The sequence below is a fragment of the Muntiacus reevesi genome, chromosome 3, assembly GCF_963930625.1.
Source record: "Muntiacus reevesi chromosome 3, mMunRee1.1, whole genome shotgun sequence".
NCBI classification, from domain to species: domain Eukaryota; kingdom Metazoa; phylum Chordata; class Mammalia; order Artiodactyla; family Cervidae; genus Muntiacus; species Muntiacus reevesi.
In genome coordinates this window covers 200,327,842-200,344,830 of record NC_089251.1, presented here as the reverse complement: position 1 = coordinate 200,344,830, position 16,989 = coordinate 200,327,842, and the positions used below count along the sequence as shown (strand labels likewise).

Sequence of the window (16,989 nt, the reverse complement as noted above, 5' to 3'; positions counted from 1 at the left end):
AATGTGATGAGCAGCATTTGGGAGGAAGAGGCCAGGAGGCTTGCTGAGTACACCCTGGCCTTCTTGGCTAAGGGGCCCCTCCAGGAGACACATAGCCTACCCCACCGGCAAGGAGCAGCTTGAAAAGGCTCCCAGATGGTCCTCCCTTCAAGCCCCGAGCAGGCAGACACCCCAAGGGCAGGCCCGCCCATCGAGCCCTGGGCCCAGGGCCAGCACACGTGAGTGACCACACGCCTCTGTGTCCCCAGGACAGACCACAGTGCCTAGGCGCCCAGGGCCTGTGCTGAGTGTTCCGAGACCCCGGTAGGTTCTGTGCACCGTTCAGAGATGCTCACCCGAGAAGCTGGCGAAGAGCCGGCAGAACTGGGAGAACCTGTTGCGGTGGAGCCATTGCTGGGCGTCCTGCATGGAGGCCGAGGGGAGCAGGTGCTGCGGGCAGAGAGGACAGGCTTTGAGGGGGCGCTCACTCACCCCCGCGGGAGCAGGCAGCCAGCGCCCCACCGCACTCACTTACATCACTGCCCACGGGCAGGGCCTCCACCGGGTGGGTCGGGGAGCTGTTGCTGCAAAGGAAGAGGAGAAGTGATGAGCAGCGAGGATGCTCCTTGCTGGCCTGCCCTTCCCGCCCCTCGGCTCTGGGGCTCGCTGGAAACGAAGTGGGGCCTCGAGAAAAACACAAGAAGGAGCCCTGCTCCATCCCTGGAAATTCTTAACAGAGCTTCCGGTGTGGACAGGGTTCTGATGAGCTACACACCCCCATCCCTGCTCTAAAGCTCCGGGCTTGTTCTGGCTAGACTTCACGGTCCCCACCCCGAGCCCCAGTCAGTGGGAAGGGCAGACTAACCTAGGGCCTCAAGCCTCACCGGGACTTGGTGCTAAGGCGGCAAAGGGCCAGCCGCACCCAGGAGAGGGCAGAGGAAGCCCTGGGGAACCATTTTGCAGCAACAGCACCCACAGGGAGAAAAGCTTTCTCACGGCTTTCCCCCAAAGGGAGGCAGAGACCCGAAAACCTGGGCCTTTAAGCCAAGAGAAAGACAGTCAGAGGTGACCCTTCTAGATGGACAGCGGCGGTCCTACAACGTGAGTGGGCCTGGTGTCACTGACCTGGCCACTTAAAACTGTTCAAACGATAACATTTATATTGTGTGTGTGTGCGTGTGTATGTGTGTGCGCGTGCGTGTGTATGTGTGTGTCTCTCTGTGTGTGCGCGTGTATGTGTGTGTGTATGTGTATATGTATGTGCACGTGCATGTGCGCATGCGTGTGTGTATGTGTGCGTGTGTGTATGTGTGTGCCTGTGTGTGTATGTGTGTGTGTCCGTGCGTATGTGTATGTGTATGTGTATGTGTGTGTGTGTGCGTGTGTATGTGTGTGTATATGTGTCTGTGTGTGTGCGTGCGTGCGTATGTGCATGTATGTGTGTGCGTGCATGCGTGTGTGTGTCTGTGTGTGTGTGCGTGCATATGTGCATGTATGTGTGTGCGTACATGCGTGTGTGTGCGTGTGTGTGAATGTGTATATGTGTGTGCATGCGCGCGCACGTGTGTATGTATGTGTGTGCGTGCGTATGTGTGTGTGCGTGTATGTGTGTGTATGTGTCTCTGTGTGTGCCTGTGTATGTGTCTCTGTGTGTGCATGCATGTGTATGTGCGTGTGTGTGTCCATGCGTATGTGTGTGTATATGTGTGCGTGTATGTGTGTGTGCATGTGTATGTGTGCGCATGTGTGTCTGTGTGTGTGCATGCATGTGTGCGTGTGCATGTGCATGTGTGTGTGTGAATGTGTATATGTGTGTCTCTGTGTGTCTTTGTGTGTGCGCGCATGTATGTGGGTGCATACGTGCATGTGTGTGCGTGTGTGCGTATGTGTGCGTATGTGTGTATGCATGTGCACGTGTATGTGTGCACGTGTGCGTGTGTGTGCGCATGTGTACATGTGTGTGTGTGCGTGTGCGTGTGTGCACGTGTGTATGCTAAGTTGCTCCAGTCATGTCTGACTCTGTGACCCCATGATGTAGCCCACCAGGCTCCTCTGTCCATGGGACTCTCCAGGCAAGAATACTGCAGTGGGTTGCCATGCCCTCTTCCAGGGGAATCTTCCTGACCCAGGGATTGAGCCCACACCTCTTATGTCTCCTGCACTGGCAGGCAGGTTCTTTACCACTAGCGCCACCTGGAAAGCCCCACAAAAGTACCACAATAAGGAAAAAAGGAAAGACCTTTGCAGCAAGGATTCCTAGGCCAGTCATCAGTGACTGCAGATACAGGTGATCCGGGTCTGGGGGTACCAGGACTCTACACATATTCCCGTGACTGAGTGTGGAATTCATACTCCCCTGGAAGTAGGGAAACTGAGGCTACAGGAAGTGAAGGAATCTGCCCCCCAGAGAGGCGCAGAGTTAAGAATCTGCCTGCAGTGCAGGAGACCTGGGTTCAATTCCTGGGCTGGGAAGATCCCCCGAAGAAGGGCATGGAAACCCACTCCAGTATTCTTGCCTGGAGAATCCCATGGACAGAGGAGCCTGGTGGGCTACACAGGGTCACAAAAAGTCAGGCATGACTGAGCGACTAACACTTTCATTTTTTTTTTACTGCCTGAATAAAATGCAACAGCCCTTCCTTGTGCCCGCTTCTCAGTGAGGACTGTCCTTACCTAGGAAATCAAGTTCTTGCCTGGCTTGCCCATCAGTAAAGTTCTCTGCCAAGCAGGGGCTCTGAACAACCCATATGTTCTACATGCCCCTGTTAAACCCTCCTGGCATCCTCCCTGCTCCCACCAACAGGGAGGGCAGCGTCATCACAGTGACGCCACAGGACGGCAGGGACAGCTGCCTGCGGGCCCCCGCACATCTGCCACCTTGGGGTCAGCACGGCCTGGGCCTCGGCAGAGCTGGTGACCGGTGGTGGAGTCGCTTCTGTGCTGCGGGTCCGGACACCCAGGGGGGCGGGGAAGGTCCTGAGCTGAGCCCCTCTGCCCGGTGACCATGCAAGACCTAAGAAGCCCGTCCAGCCACTGCGGGGTCCAGACGTCCACTTCCTGAGGCCCCAGCTGTCTAGGAGGTGGCCCAGGAGCTGGCAGGCTGGCCCACCTTAACTTGGGGAGGGAGTGGGTGCTGGGTGCTTAATTACCCCACCCGTCGGCCTTTCTAGAAGTGTAATCAAGCACGAAAACCCGTACGCATGATGCTAAACATGGTCATGAACACCAGTCAACCGCCCTGAGACCCCGCTGATGCCGGGCTACGAGAGCAGTGAAGACCCAGAGAGGAAGCTGGGGGATGAGTCCGCGCCTGTGGCCACTCCAGGGACCACAAGGAGAGAGGGTGCACGTACCCTTCGCCGAGGCCGAAGCTGTTTGGTGAGCCGTTGTAGCTGGGGGATGAGGCACTATTCACCTGGTAAACCACGTCGGGCCACGGGGAGCACTGTGGGAGGACAGCACAGGTGACGGTGGTCCCCGAAGGCCCGGTCCTGCTGATGAGAGGAGCCCAGCTTCCCCAGCCCTCCCACCCGGCTTGAAATCACAGTCTTCAACACCCGACCCACGCTGACCTGGTATCCAGGGATGGGCGGGCTGCTCGGACCACAGCAAAGGAACCAGAGACGGCCATGAAGAGACCTCATCATCAAGGTCATCCCCAGGGCAAGTAAAGCATGACACACGTCTGTCACAGCTTCCAAGCAGCCAAACCAAAGAGGGAAACCTCATCGGTGCAGGACAGGCCAGGTGCCCACAGGCAGGCCTTCTCCACGCACACAAATGGGTGTAAATGCAAGAAACAGGCAGCACTGGGCCACTTCCAACAGAAAACCACCGGCAAAGCTCAGCATTACTAACAGCATGTCCCGATGGGGCTCAGACGACAGGGCCAGGCACCTCCACACTGGCTTGCAGCAGCCTGTCCCCAGCACAACTCCACGGGTATTTGCAACAAATGAGGCATCCTGCTTGGAGCCGAGGGAGACACAGCAACACAAACGACGTGACCCCTGAATGCCAGGAACGTCTTGTGCTGAAGCCTAAATGAGCACAAAGGAGCCCCCCGAAGCAAGCCTAGACATGTGGGTGCTGCCTGGGGGGTGGGGGACCAAGCATTCACCACTTCCTTTTTCTGCGATGACCCTGCTCCGGACATGGTCAGACGGAAGCATTCCTGAGACTTACGATCACCCACCTGACCACAGGGAGGGTCAATATTTAACTCTGCTCTGAGTGAGGGCTGGAATGTGCTGGTGCCAAACCCTGGAGCCCTCGGGAGTAGGAAAACTGATGAGCTGACAAGAGGGGAGTCGATAGCTCCCAAAGTTACAGATTGGGCGGCGATCTCAACACCTGGCCAGGGAGAGGGGCTGGGACATTCCCTGGAGCACCCAGGGGACCATCCTCCAGCAGGGAAGCCGGGGAGAGGCAGGCACAGAGGCCGAGGCCCAGGCTGGAAGGAGAGGTGGCCGCAGACAGGACTGGGGAGCAGGGAGGGTCCCCAGGGCACGACCCAGCATGTAGCAAGCCTGGGAAGAGCTAAGAGTCCACACGCTGCCCCTCGCCAGGCACTGCTGGCTCTGACCAGCTTCCAGGGGGTAGGACTCCTTCTGGGCCAGGGCTCTCGGGCACCATCAGCCTCAGTCCAACGAAAGGCTGGCACACATCTGTCTGCACATTAGTGTCCCTGCTCTCCTCGTGCAAATACTCCCCTGCAGATGGCTTGCGTCTCTCTCACACCCACGCACACACCCTCACACACACGCACAGCTCCTCAGACAGGACCTACTCACTGGTCTCTGAGCCACCCTGTGTCTGGACCTCACCCTGAACACAGACTTAACCCCACCACGGTCAGCACTGGACCTCAGGCATCCACGGAGGGCCTCCCGAGGAAGTCAGAATATTCAGCAAGTAAACACAACACCCGTTAGCTGGCCTGATCACAGGACACAGCGGGGAAGAGTTGTTAAAATAAAAAACAGAGCCCAGTGAACGCGGCAGCAGCAGCAGGAAGGGCCCATGACAGGAGGAAAAGGAGCCTGCGAGAGGGAGCATCCCAGACGGACCCTGGGTGGAAGGACAGAGCAGGCTGGTGTCAGCATCTGGGTGATGAGGAAATGCACCCCAATATCCACCCCAACAGCCAGAGTGAGTGTTACCCCCTGGGACCCAGCAACCCCCTCTGAGGGCAGAAGGTGCAGGCATTCTTTCCTGGTGGAGAACTTCACGTGAACAAGGCGCTCACGGCACCCCGTGGGAAACAGCAGGAGCCCGAGAGCAGGCCCGTGCCTGCCAGCAGGCCATCCACACGAGGAAGGCCACGGAGCTGGATGAAGAACTGGAAAGCTCTTTATGATCAGGTAAGAAACGCCAGGAAATAAAGACAGTCAACCTTAGAATGGTGACTGTGTGTGTGTGTCAGTGAGTGTGTTCGTGGACTGTCGGGGGAAAAAAGCACCCGTGGGGCAAACTTGTTTGAATTGGTTTCTTTCGCAGAGAGCCTGGGGCCCGATAGAGAAGGACCCAGGGTCACCTACCGCCCTGGGGAGAGAAACCGAGGCTGGAGAGTGGTGGGAGGGATATTTTCTGATGGAGATTCTTATAACTTTTGAATGTGGACCACATGAATATATTATTTAAAAAAAAAAACAAAAACTAATTTTGAAATGTGCCAACGGCAGCTGAGAGCTAGAAGGTATTTGTTTGTAAAACATGTCCCTGGGCACCAGGCTTCAGATGACAGCAGTTCCAGACACGGGAATACACTGGGGCTGAACGGCGCTCTCAGAAGCAGCATCCACCCCAAACAGGCACTTGTCCCAGGATCTAAGCCGACAGTCCCCTTGCCCCCCCCAGAAGGAGGCCCCCCAGCTCACCTCTGAGAGGATGGTGGTCTCATAGGACGGCTGGTACTTCTCCTTCTCTTGGGCGGTTCTTTTCTCCATCTTCTCCCGGTCCGTCTTCTGCTTCCGGTCGGCTCCCTTTGGCTGCAAGTTTAAAGCACAGGGGCCCAGTGAGCTCAAAGCCGGCAGAGGCAGCTGTCTGCGGGACGTCCAGAGCCGAGGGGCGGCCCCTCACCCCAAGCAGGGCCTCGCGGGCAGGCAAGCCCATCTCTCACCTCCCAGGCATCCGACATGTGGTCCTCCTGCCTGGAACCCTTGCCCACCCCAAGAGCGCTCACAGCCCACTACTGGTCCTTCAGAGACTCTTACGGGGTCTGCTCAGCTGCTCCAGCAGGCACGCTTGGGGCAGAGCTTTACCAGTGGCCACTTGCTAACGGCAAGGACCCCTCAGGAGCCTTCCTTGGGTTCCCCATGGAGAGAGACAGGAAGCAGACAGCAGCTAGGAGCTGCCCCTAGGAGACTAGGAGCTTCTAGCCAGGGCTGCATCTACACCTGCGGTCCACCTCTAAGGCCTCCTTCCCCTAACACTTAGGAGTCCGGGCACACTCCCAGCTTACAGTCTGCCTGCAGGGTAACATCCGTCCTGACATGGCCTGTCTTGGGCGCCCAGCGCATCTGAGGAATTCACAGGTGTCCAGGCCTCACAGGTACTACTATCGGCCTCATTTACAGATTAAGGAGACTGAGGGTCCAGTGATCCATCGAGAATGGAGAGGAACCACGTGCTGATCGAGGCAAGACTCCAGGTCAGAAGCCCAGCTGGGCACAGCCTCTAGCAGGCCCAGCTGATGGGGACCGTTTGGACCACTGACACCATCCCCTCCGGAGCTCACAGTCCGGTGGGTGGGGTCAGATACCGAGACTCCGAAGGGCCCTGAACTGAGTGTTTTATTCTGCACGGGGCAGACCACACGAGGCGGGCAGTCAGGGAAGAAAATCCTCCCTTCCACTCCATGGTGCCTTTGGGGTCATCCTGGCGGGCACTCTCCTCAGGCTGCAGCTGCTGACTCCCAACTCAGGGGGCGTTAGGAAATAGCCTTTGGGGGGACACCCAGGCTGGAGGGAGGGAGGTTTGCTGGGGGTCCTACAGGGACATGAGTGACAGATCTGGTATTCAGCAAGAGAGCCAGGCGTGCAGCGGGACCCCCATCGTCTGGTTTCTCTGCCCCCCCTCCATCCTGTCCCAGAAAGGAGGCCCTTCCTCCCGGCCCAGAAGCATCACCAGCAGAGCGTGGCTGAGCCTGCCTGTGGGGGACACCACTCAGCCCCAGGGAGACCCCTGCAAGGAGTCGGCATGGGAGAGTCCCAAGACATCCCCACAGAGGCCCAGGGCAGCAACCCAAGAATCCAGGGGCCTCCTGGTGACCAGGGTGACCCGAGATGGGAGAGTTGTGGGCAGTGAGGCAGGGCTCTGCCTGGCCCTGCTGCACACCTATCTCAGCTGCTCGTGCGGGTGGGCGGCACCCAAGGAGCATTCCGAGGAGCTCATTCCAGGTGACAGGGCCTTCCCTGGTGGCTCAGATGGTAAAGAATCTGCCTGAAATGCAGGAGACCCAGGTAGCATCCCTGGGCCAGGAAGATTCCCTGGAGAAAGGAATGGCTACCCACTCCAGCACTCTTGCTTGGAGAATTCCATGGACAGAGGAGCCTGGTGGGCTACGGTCCACGGGGTCGCAAAGGGTCGGAGACAAACGACGGAGCCACTCACACTGTTGTTTTCACTTTCATTTTGGGTGACAGACGCGCCTTCCCTCTTGCAGGAGATGCCAAAGCAGCGTCCAGCTCAATTCCCTCAATAAGGCCTGGTGTGGTGTTGAGAAGCCAGGTAGAGCCCTCATTTCTGAGTGTCCGCCTTGAGGTATAAGAGGGGGAGCCGGCAGGGGCCATGGGGCGAACTGGGCATCCCTGGCACACACTGCCCCTCCCTCCTACCGCCTGGCCCAGAGCCGGATCCCAGGGGAGCTGGCAGGGGCCATGGGGAGGACTGGGCATCCCTGGCGCACACTGCCCCTCCCTCCTACCGCCTGGACCAGAGCCGAACCCCAGGGCGTTACACTGGACGCACCCCGCCTGAGGGCAGAAGAGGGCTGGTGGGATGTGGTCTGCACACAACCAAGAGAAGGCGGGACTGCGGGGCAGGCAGAGACCACCCACTGTGCAGCCTCAGAGCTGTCCAGGGTCACCCAGCTGTCCAGGATCAGGGACCCAAGACCAGAGGCACTGGTGAACAGGATCTGCAGACTAATGCTCTCCGAAGATGGCCCCATCCTAATTCCCAGAGCCTGGGAGGACATGACCTTAGGGCACAAGAGAGCAAGGTTGCAGATGGAATCAGACTGCCAACAGGGAGAAACTAGAGCGGAAGGGGGGCCTGGATCATCCCAGGGGCCCAGGGTCATCGTGGGGCTTAAAGTGCGTGTTGCGGGGAGCATGGAGCGACTGGGGTGATGCTAGCTTTGAGGACGGAGGAGGGGCCACGGGCCAAGGAATGCAGATGCCTCTAGAAGCTGGAGAAGGCAAGGAAAGAGATTCTCCCCTAGGGCCTCCAGAAAGGAATTTAACCTTCCTGACGCCTGACCCCAGCCCAGTGAAACCTGTTTCAGACTTCAGCATTAAAAGAGAATGTAGTACTAACTAAGCCACTCCACTTTGGTAATTTTTTTTTTTTTTAAACATCAGGAGGGACATATAAATATGGGGCAGAAATGCAACTTCCTTCGGAGGCCAGATTCAAGGCGTCACCACACTGAAGGAGGTTTCTGGAGGTGCCACCGCTCTGGCAGCAGAGACAAGCTCACCTTCACCAGCACACGGAGCCTGGCCAGGGCGTCAGAACCCTCTGCTCACAGCCCCCAGGTGGCCAGACACGATCAGTGGGGATGAAGCTGGCTGCCCGACCGTGTGGTCACCTAGGTGCAGACACGGGCAGCTGCAGAGCCTCCCCATCCCGTTGGGAAACAGGCCCATGAGCCCTCTGCCACCAGGCTGATAGTTCTACCTGTGGGCGCTCATTTCCACATCCATCCCTAGCTCAGGAACATCAACACTGACCCAGCTTCTTCTGGGACAGGCCCTTGTTTCTACAGCCCCTCCCTCTGGCATCTCCAGCTCCAGCAGATGAAACTCTATCAATAAGTCCCCAGGTCCCTGACCATGAAAGACCAGGAAGAGAGGGGAAGGCACCAGGGCCGGTCCCCAGGCACCTGCTGGGATTCCCCAGGCCGGCAGGCAGGTCCGATCTGCTGGCAGTGGGACCAGTGGTCCTGCTCAGAGCCGGTGCACCCACCGGAGAGTGACATGGACTCTGCTGTCACCCCCCCACCCCCAGGGCCACCCTGGACTGCGCCACTGGCAGGCATTTTTAGGAAATAATCTGTCCAAACAGATGGGATGAGAAAGAATGACAGCCAGCTGCAGGGGGTGAGGCAAGAAAGGCAAAGGGAGGCGGTACCAGGAGGCCACTGCAGAGGGACAAGGGCCTCGGGGCCCCAAATAACAGCATCCCCTGGGATTAACAGATACACAGTAACATGTATGAAACAGATAACCAGCCAGGACCACTGTACAGCCCAGGGCACCCTATGCAATATTCTGTAATAAGCTATAATGGAAAAGAACTGATAACATATAACCAAATCACTGCGCTGTACATCTGAAACTAACACAACTTTGTAAATTAACTATACCGCTACAAAAACATTTTAAAAAATAACATCCATGGTCAGGGCCTTCAAAGGGGATCTCCTGACTTGGGTTTTTAAGGAGAATCTGTGGTCAACGCACTTGGGAGGAAAACTGCCATCTACAACTGTGCCCGTCCCGCCACTCTGGCCAAGCAGAGCTGAGCCCGACCGCCTGCGAGGGTGAAAGAGCTGGGCCAGGAGCCCCCAGCTCCTGGCCGCTGCGCTCGCCGCTGAGCTCTGGGGTCCCGGCCTCCAGGCCTGGGCTGGGGTGGCGGTGGCGGGGCGCCGGCGGCCGTCCTACCTTGAACACCTTGATCTGGCAGCTGGCTGAGTGCAAGTGCTCCGTGTACTCCCCATTTTCGCTCTGCTTGAAGGTGTCGATCTGCACCCGGAAGGGCACCCCCTTCTCACCCCCGTGCTTCCTCGGGGTGAACTCGGTGCTGATGCAGTGCACCTGCGGGGGATGCGGCAGGCAGTGAGCCGAGGGGGCGGGGGGGGGGGGCCTGAGCCCCCAGGCGCTCCTTCCCAGTAGATGCGCCCAGCCCACAGTCAGACCGCCTCCACCTCCCCGCCGTCCCCCAGCGCCGGCCACTCCGTCAGGCCACTGGCCACGCCCCGCAGCCTCTCACTTCCATCCTTTGACCTTGGAGGCCCTGCCTGACCAGCTAAGTCCGTGCCATTACTCCAGGCACACTGACCCCAGCACCTCCCCTCACTCCTGCCCCGGGACCTCTGCCCGGACGAGTCCCAGAGGCCGCGGAGCAGGGGCCACAGCGCAGTCCCTAGGAGCCTAGTCCCGTAGTCCCCAGGTTACTCAGGCCAGGCCAGAAGCTAGAACCAGTTCTTCATTTCTGGTACGTGCCTGCTACACAGAAAGCATGTGACGTGTACCGGTTGCTATAATAATGTAATCACATTGTCCTAATATTGGGTTGGCGAAAAAGTTAGTTGCAGTTTTTTCCGTAAGGTGGTACTAAAAATCAGAACAAACTTTCTGGCTAACCCAATACAAATACATGTTGTTATAACAATAAACAATAACATTATGCTAATTCTTTTGAAATGCAATTCGAGTATTGTAATTACACAAGGCACAAAGGGTCGCTCACTCTCACTGAGTGAATACTATGAACCAGGCCTTGTGGTCATGGCTCTGCTTTCATTCTCTAATTTATAAGACAGGGAGGAAAACCAAGAAGCTCAAAAAGGGGCCCCCGGAGAGTGAGAGAGCCAGGGGAAGCCCAGAAGCACAGGGCCCTGGCCATGCCCTCGGCCAGCTGGATCCGCTGGAGCGCTTAACACAAGGTCAGGTCCATAGCAGAAGCTCTGATGGGCTTCCCTCTTGGCTCAGATGGTAAAGAATCTGCCTGCCATGCAGGAGACCCGGGTTCGATCCCTGAGTTGGAAAGATCCCCTGGAGAAGGAAATGGCCAACCCACTCCAGCATTCTTGCCTGGAGAATCCTATGGACGGAGGAGCCTGGCGGGATGTAGAGTACATGGGGCTGCAAAGAGGCGGACACGACTGGGCAACTAAGACTTTCACTTTCATGCCAGGAGCTTCAGAATTAAACATTTAATAATAGAAACAGTTATGAAAAAAGAATTGTTCTTCAAATTATTTATGCTAGGACTCAGTTACTGTGTAAAAAGCTTACATATTGATAAGAAACACCCACACAGAAGTCTAAGCATCCCAAATCTTCTTCCTGGCCCCAGAGGCCAACCAGTCTCATGGCTCTGAGCCCACTCACGCTCCCTCTCAGCCTCCTTGCCTGCAGCCAAGGGCAAAAGCCCATCCAGGCCCCACACATGGATGGTTTTGGGAAACAACACGATGGACCCCCAAAGTTCTGACTTCCCCACAGAGGACAACCTCTTTCCTGCTCACCTGAATGAATGCAGACGCTCTCTTTGAAGGATCCCACAAAAACTCGACTGCATTCAGCTGGGTCGGGCTGGCCCTGGGGTCCAAGATACCAACAGACAGTGGAATATCTGTGCACACACACACACACACAAAAGTGCAGTCGTCAGCCACTCCCAATATTTCAGGAAGGACTCCTATTACAGGTCCAAACTCCTTACACAATTTGAAACGCCAAGGGTTCTGAAAGCTAGGTTCTGCAAAGCTCATTTGGCAGAATCCTGACTTGAATCTCCATGAAGCTATTCCGAGCCTTCGCTCCATTGCCTGGTGTCACTCTATATGGCTACAAGAACATGGCCTGCTGGCAGTGTGACCTGACTGTGGGTCGACACAGCATACTGTTATTCCAACTTCTGAATTCCAAAACCCGCCTGGCCCCAAGTTTTGTGAATAAGAAGCCTGTGGACCACTGCCTGAGCCCTCAGCGCATTTCTGTTGCCCCCTCTCTGATGCCCACCCTGCCCTCCATCAAGTCGGGATCCTTCTGTGAAGGCTTCCCTGCTTCTCACTTCCTGATGATAGGTCCTTATTCCTAAATGCCACCCCCCCCATGTACACCCCAAAAGGGGTGCTCCCGGAGGGCAGGGCTGATGCTGTGGTCACCCCCATCAGCTCCAATGGGGTTCCACACAGGGCAGAAGTGTGGCAAGAGGCCCTGCACACAGCTGGGTCCGGATGGGGCCGGGGAAGAACCACCACTCAGCCCAGAGACCCACCGATGTCCAGGATCCGGTCCCCGGGCCGGCTCCACCGCCAGCCCTCCAGCTGCTGGTGCTCCGTGTACTGCAGGCGCCGGTCGTGAAACAGTACGCGGATGATGCTCTGGGGGCCGGGGTGGGGTGGCGGGGGGAGAACAGTGAGTGCGGGGCCCAGAGGGGCCCGCGGGAACCCACCCTGACCCTCCCCGCATCAGACAGACCTCTCTTCCTCCGAGGCCTGAGGCCCGAGGCCTGAGGCCTTTCTCCCGAGCTCCTCATGTCACCACTCTCTCCTCGGAACCCCAACAATACGAACAGCAGCACAAACAGCAAGGGAGGCCCCGCTCTCAAGGGGCTGCTGCGTGCTTCGCACACGTGGGTCATTTACAAACCTTCTGTGCAGGTGAGCAACCTGAGGCCCAGAAAACACTGGGAAGAGGCAGAGCCAGGCTGCAGTCTGTACGACCCGGCCATCAGCTCCCAGCACTGCCGGCCTGACCAAGGCCCCTCAGACCACACGCTCCAGGGACCTGGAGCCCACCTCTGTCGCTGGAGCTCCTCCCAAGCCCCCCAGGCACTCCTGACCCCCAGTGCAAGCCCAGGTGTCAGGCCCCCAGCCACGCTCCCCCAGGTGCCAGACAAGGTGCAGACTGGAGCCTTACCTTCACATACTTTGTGTTCAGATCCTGAAAGTCTCCCAGTTTCCTGTTCTCCAGCAGCCGGATTTCATAAGACTGACCTGGAGGGAGGTTAATGGTACATTTTCCACTTCTGTTTTCAAATTTGGGGCTTCGCCAAGCTAGAGGCCTTCTCAATGCCCACCCAGGCCGCACGTCTCTGCGATCAAAGCAGAGACGAAATGCCAGGGACAAGAAAAGTTCAGATCACACTATGGACAGGACACCCCATTTGTCCACCTGACCTGGCAAGGGACCTAGGGCCCCCCAGGTGATGCACATGACCCCTGGAGAGACAGCACCTCTACAGCTCAAAGACAGAATCCAAAGCAATACAGTTAGCATCACATTTACAGAGCACAACTTTGTATCTCTTCATAAAGAACATCTCCCATACACTCGGATGGAGAACACGAACACTTAAATCTACATTTAATAACTGAACAGACGGACCCTTCCTGAGAGCAGGTTTAAAGGAACGAATAAAAACCTGTTAAACATTGTCCCTAACTGCAGAATGAAGAGCATTTTCTCAAGCTAAAAGAATTTCACGTATTTGAAAGGTGTGGGGATTCTGTTCGGGGACATGTAATCAGCAAGAGCCAGTTAAAGAATACAGATGGGGAAAAGATACATTCATAAGAACAAACTTAAAACCCCAAACTTTAAAGTATCTATGAGTTACCTGAAGAAAACTACACACATTTTACTGGAAGATAAAGCATACCTTGAAAAAATACAAGACAAGACATTCCTAGACAGAAAGACCACCTATCAAACAATGTCAACGTTTTCCAAATCAAGTTCAGCGGCAGCTCTAAAACACCTTGCCGCACATTGCAGCTTAACAATGGATATGTTGCAAATAAGAGAGAACAGATGATCTCATCATTGGTCTTGGTAAATCCAATCAAACTCTGTTCAAATTTTTATTTTTAAATAATTATAGGCTCACAAGAAGTTACAAAAATAGTACACAAAAGTCCTGAGTATCATCCCTTAGCTTCCCCCAGGGGTGGCATCTGAGTTCACTATGGTACATTATCAAAACTGACCATGGCACAGTGCAATTAACTAAATCCCAGACCTCACTCAGGTTTCCCTGGGTTTTGGAGATTTAATCCAAGTTACCACTAGATTAAAAAGTTAATTTCCTCAGCAGATGAATGGATAAGGAAGCTGTGGTATATATACACCATGGAATATTACTCAGCAGTTAAAAAGAATTCATTTGAATCAGTTCTAATGAGATGGATGAAACTGGAGCCCATTATACAGAGTGAAGTAAGCCAAAAAGATAAAGAACATTACAGCATACTAACACATATATATGGAATTTAGAAAGATGGTAACGATAACCCTATATGCAAAACAGAAAAAGAGACACAGAAGTACAGAACAGACTTTTGAACTCTGTGGGAGAAGGTGAGGGTGGGATGTTTCGAAAAAATAGCATGTATATTATCTATGGTGAAACAGACCACCAGCCCAGGTGGGATGCATGAGACAGGTGCTCGGGCCTGGTGCACTGGGAAGACCCAGAGGAATCGGGTGGAGAGGGAGGTGGGAGGGGGGATCGGGATGGGGAATACGTGTAACTCTATGGCTGATTCATATCAATGTCTGACAAAACACACTGAAATGTTGTGAAGTAATTAGCCTCCAACTAATAAAAAAAATAAATTAATTTTAAAAAAAGAAAAAAAAAGTTAATTTCCTAGAGTTTTGTGTTAACATGAACGATTGTTTATCAGACACTCAATGGGGAAGGACGGAACCTAAATCAATGAAAGAAAAAGAAACCTAATATAGAGAAAGACACAGATATAGATATAAATGCATCTAGGAGCAGCACAAACCCAGTGGTTAACAGGGTTTGTTATATATATATCTATAAAGCAATGATTAGACAAATATTAAGATTCCCTGGAGTGGGTTGAATTGTAGCCCCCAAAAGATATGTCCATACCCTAATCTCTAGAACCTGCAAATATTATCTTTGCTTTGGAAAAAGCTTTTGCAGATGCAATTAAGTTAAGGATGTTGAGGTGAGGAGAGATGATCCTGGTTTGTCCTGGAGGTCCCTCCATCCAGTGACAAGTGCCCTTGTAAGAGGACACAGAGAAGGGAAGGAACAGGGAACCACGGGAGCAGAGAACCAAGGAGCAGGGAACCACGGGAGCAGAGAACCACGGGAGCAGGGAACCATGGAGCAGGGAACCATGGGAACAGAGAACCATGGGAGCAGGGAACCATGGGAGCAGAGAACCATGGGAGCAGAGAACCACGGGAGCAGGGAACCACGGAAACAGGGAACCATGGGAGCAGGGAACCATGGGAGCAGGGAACCATGGGAGCAGAGAACCATGGGAGCAGGGAACCATGGGAGCAGAGAACCAGGGAGCAGGGAACCATGGAGCAGGGAACCACGGGAGCAGGGAACCACGGGAGCAGGGAACCACGGGAGCAGAGAACCATGGGAGCAGGGAACCACGGAAACAGGGAACCATGGGAGCAGAGAACCACGGGAGCAAGGAACCATGGAGCAGGGAACCACGGGAGCAGGGAACCACGGGACCAGGAAACCACGGGAGCAGGGAACCATGGGAGCAGGGAACCACGGGAGCAGAGAACCATGGGAGCAGGGAACCACGGAAACAGGGAACCATGGGAGCAGAGAACCACGGGAGCAAGGAACCATGGAGCAGGGAACCACGGGAGCAGGGAACCATGGAGCAGGGAACCACGGGAGCAGGGAACCATGGAGCAGGGAACCATGGGGGAACCATGGAGCAGAGAACCACGGGAGCAGGGAACCACGGGAGCAGGGAACCACGAGAGCAGGGAACCATGGAGCAGGGAACCACGGGAGCAGGGAACCATGGGGGAACCATGGAGCAGAGAACCACGGGAGCAGGGAACCACGGGAGCAGGGAACCACGAGAGCAGGGAACCATGGAGCAGGGAACCACGGGAGCAGGGAACCACGGGAGCAGAGAACCACGGGAGCAGGGAACCATGGAGCAGGGAACCACAGGAGCAGGGAACCATGGGAGCAGAGAACCACGGGAGCAGAGAACCATGGAGCAGGGCACCACGGGAGCAGAGAACCATGGGAGCTGGGAACCACGGGAGCAGAGAACCACGGGAGCTGGGAACCACGGGAGCAGGGAACCACGGGAGCTGGGAACCACGGGAGCAGGGAACCACGGGAGCAGAGAACCATGGAGCAGAGAACCATGATGGGAGCAGGGAACCATGGAGCAGAGAACCACGGGAGCAGGGCACCATGGAGCAGGGAACCACGGGAGCAGGGAACCACGGGAGCAGGGAACCACGGGAGCAGGGAACCATGGAGCAGGGAACCATGGGAGCAGAGAACCATGGGAGCAGGGAACCATGGGAGCAGGGAACCACGGGAGCAGGGAACCACGGGAGCAGAGAACCACGGGAGCAGGGAACCACGGGAGCTGGGAACCACGGGAGCAGGGAACCACGGGAGCAGGTAACCACGGGAGCTGGGAACCACGGGAGCAGGGAACCACGGGAGCTGGGAACCACGGGAGCAGAGAACCATGGAGCAGAGAACCATGATGGGAGCAGGGAACCATGGAGCAGAGAACCATGGGAGCAGGGAACCACGGGAGCAGGGAACCACGGGAGCAGGGAACCACGGGAGCAGGGAACCACGGGAGCAGGGAACCACGGGAGCAGGGAACCACAGGAGCAGGGAACCATGGAGCAGGGAACCACGGGAGCAGGGAACCACGGGAGCAGAGAACCACGGGAGCAGAGAACCACGGGAGCAGAGAACCATGGGAGCAGGGAACCATGGGAGCAGAGAACCATGGGAGCAGAGAACCATGGAGCAGGACTGATGAGGCCACAAGCCAAGGAGTGCCTGGAGCCACCCGAAGCCAAAAAACGCAAAGAACAAATTCTCTCCTAAAGCCCCCATGGCTGTGGCAGATTCCCGACTTCTGGCCTCCAGATCCGGGATAGAATAAACTTCTGCTTTGTTTTAAGCCAACATGTTTGTAGTTCTCTTGTTAAAGCAACGGCATGAAACTACTATAGCCCTCCCCTCAATGAATAACATAATGGACAGACACTCTGG

The 16,989-nt window shown here is 55.8% G+C and overlaps 1 protein-coding gene across 4 annotated transcripts in view; it reads right to left on the bottom strand.

Annotated features, from left to right (window-relative positions):
* Positions 1-16,989, bottom strand: part of TFCP2L1 (transcription factor CP2 like 1) — a 69,680-nt gene that overhangs the window by 17,605 nt on the left and 35,086 nt on the right. For all 4 annotated transcript variants that reach the window (XM_065931361.1, XM_065931362.1, XM_065931363.1 and 1 more), the window contains 8 exons: positions 12,858-12,934; positions 12,214-12,319; positions 11,459-11,565; positions 9,870-10,022; positions 5,859-5,969; positions 3,333-3,424; positions 515-563; positions 336-429 (listed from right to left, as the gene is read on the bottom strand). In XM_065931361.1, the coding sequence (XP_065787433.1) occupies positions 336-429; positions 515-563; positions 3,333-3,424; positions 5,859-5,969; positions 9,870-10,022; positions 11,459-11,565; positions 12,214-12,319; positions 12,858-12,934 (789 nt within the window). The remainder of the gene's footprint in view (positions 1-335; positions 430-514; positions 564-3,332; positions 3,425-5,858; positions 5,970-9,869; positions 10,023-11,458; positions 11,566-12,213; positions 12,320-12,857; positions 12,935-16,989) is intronic.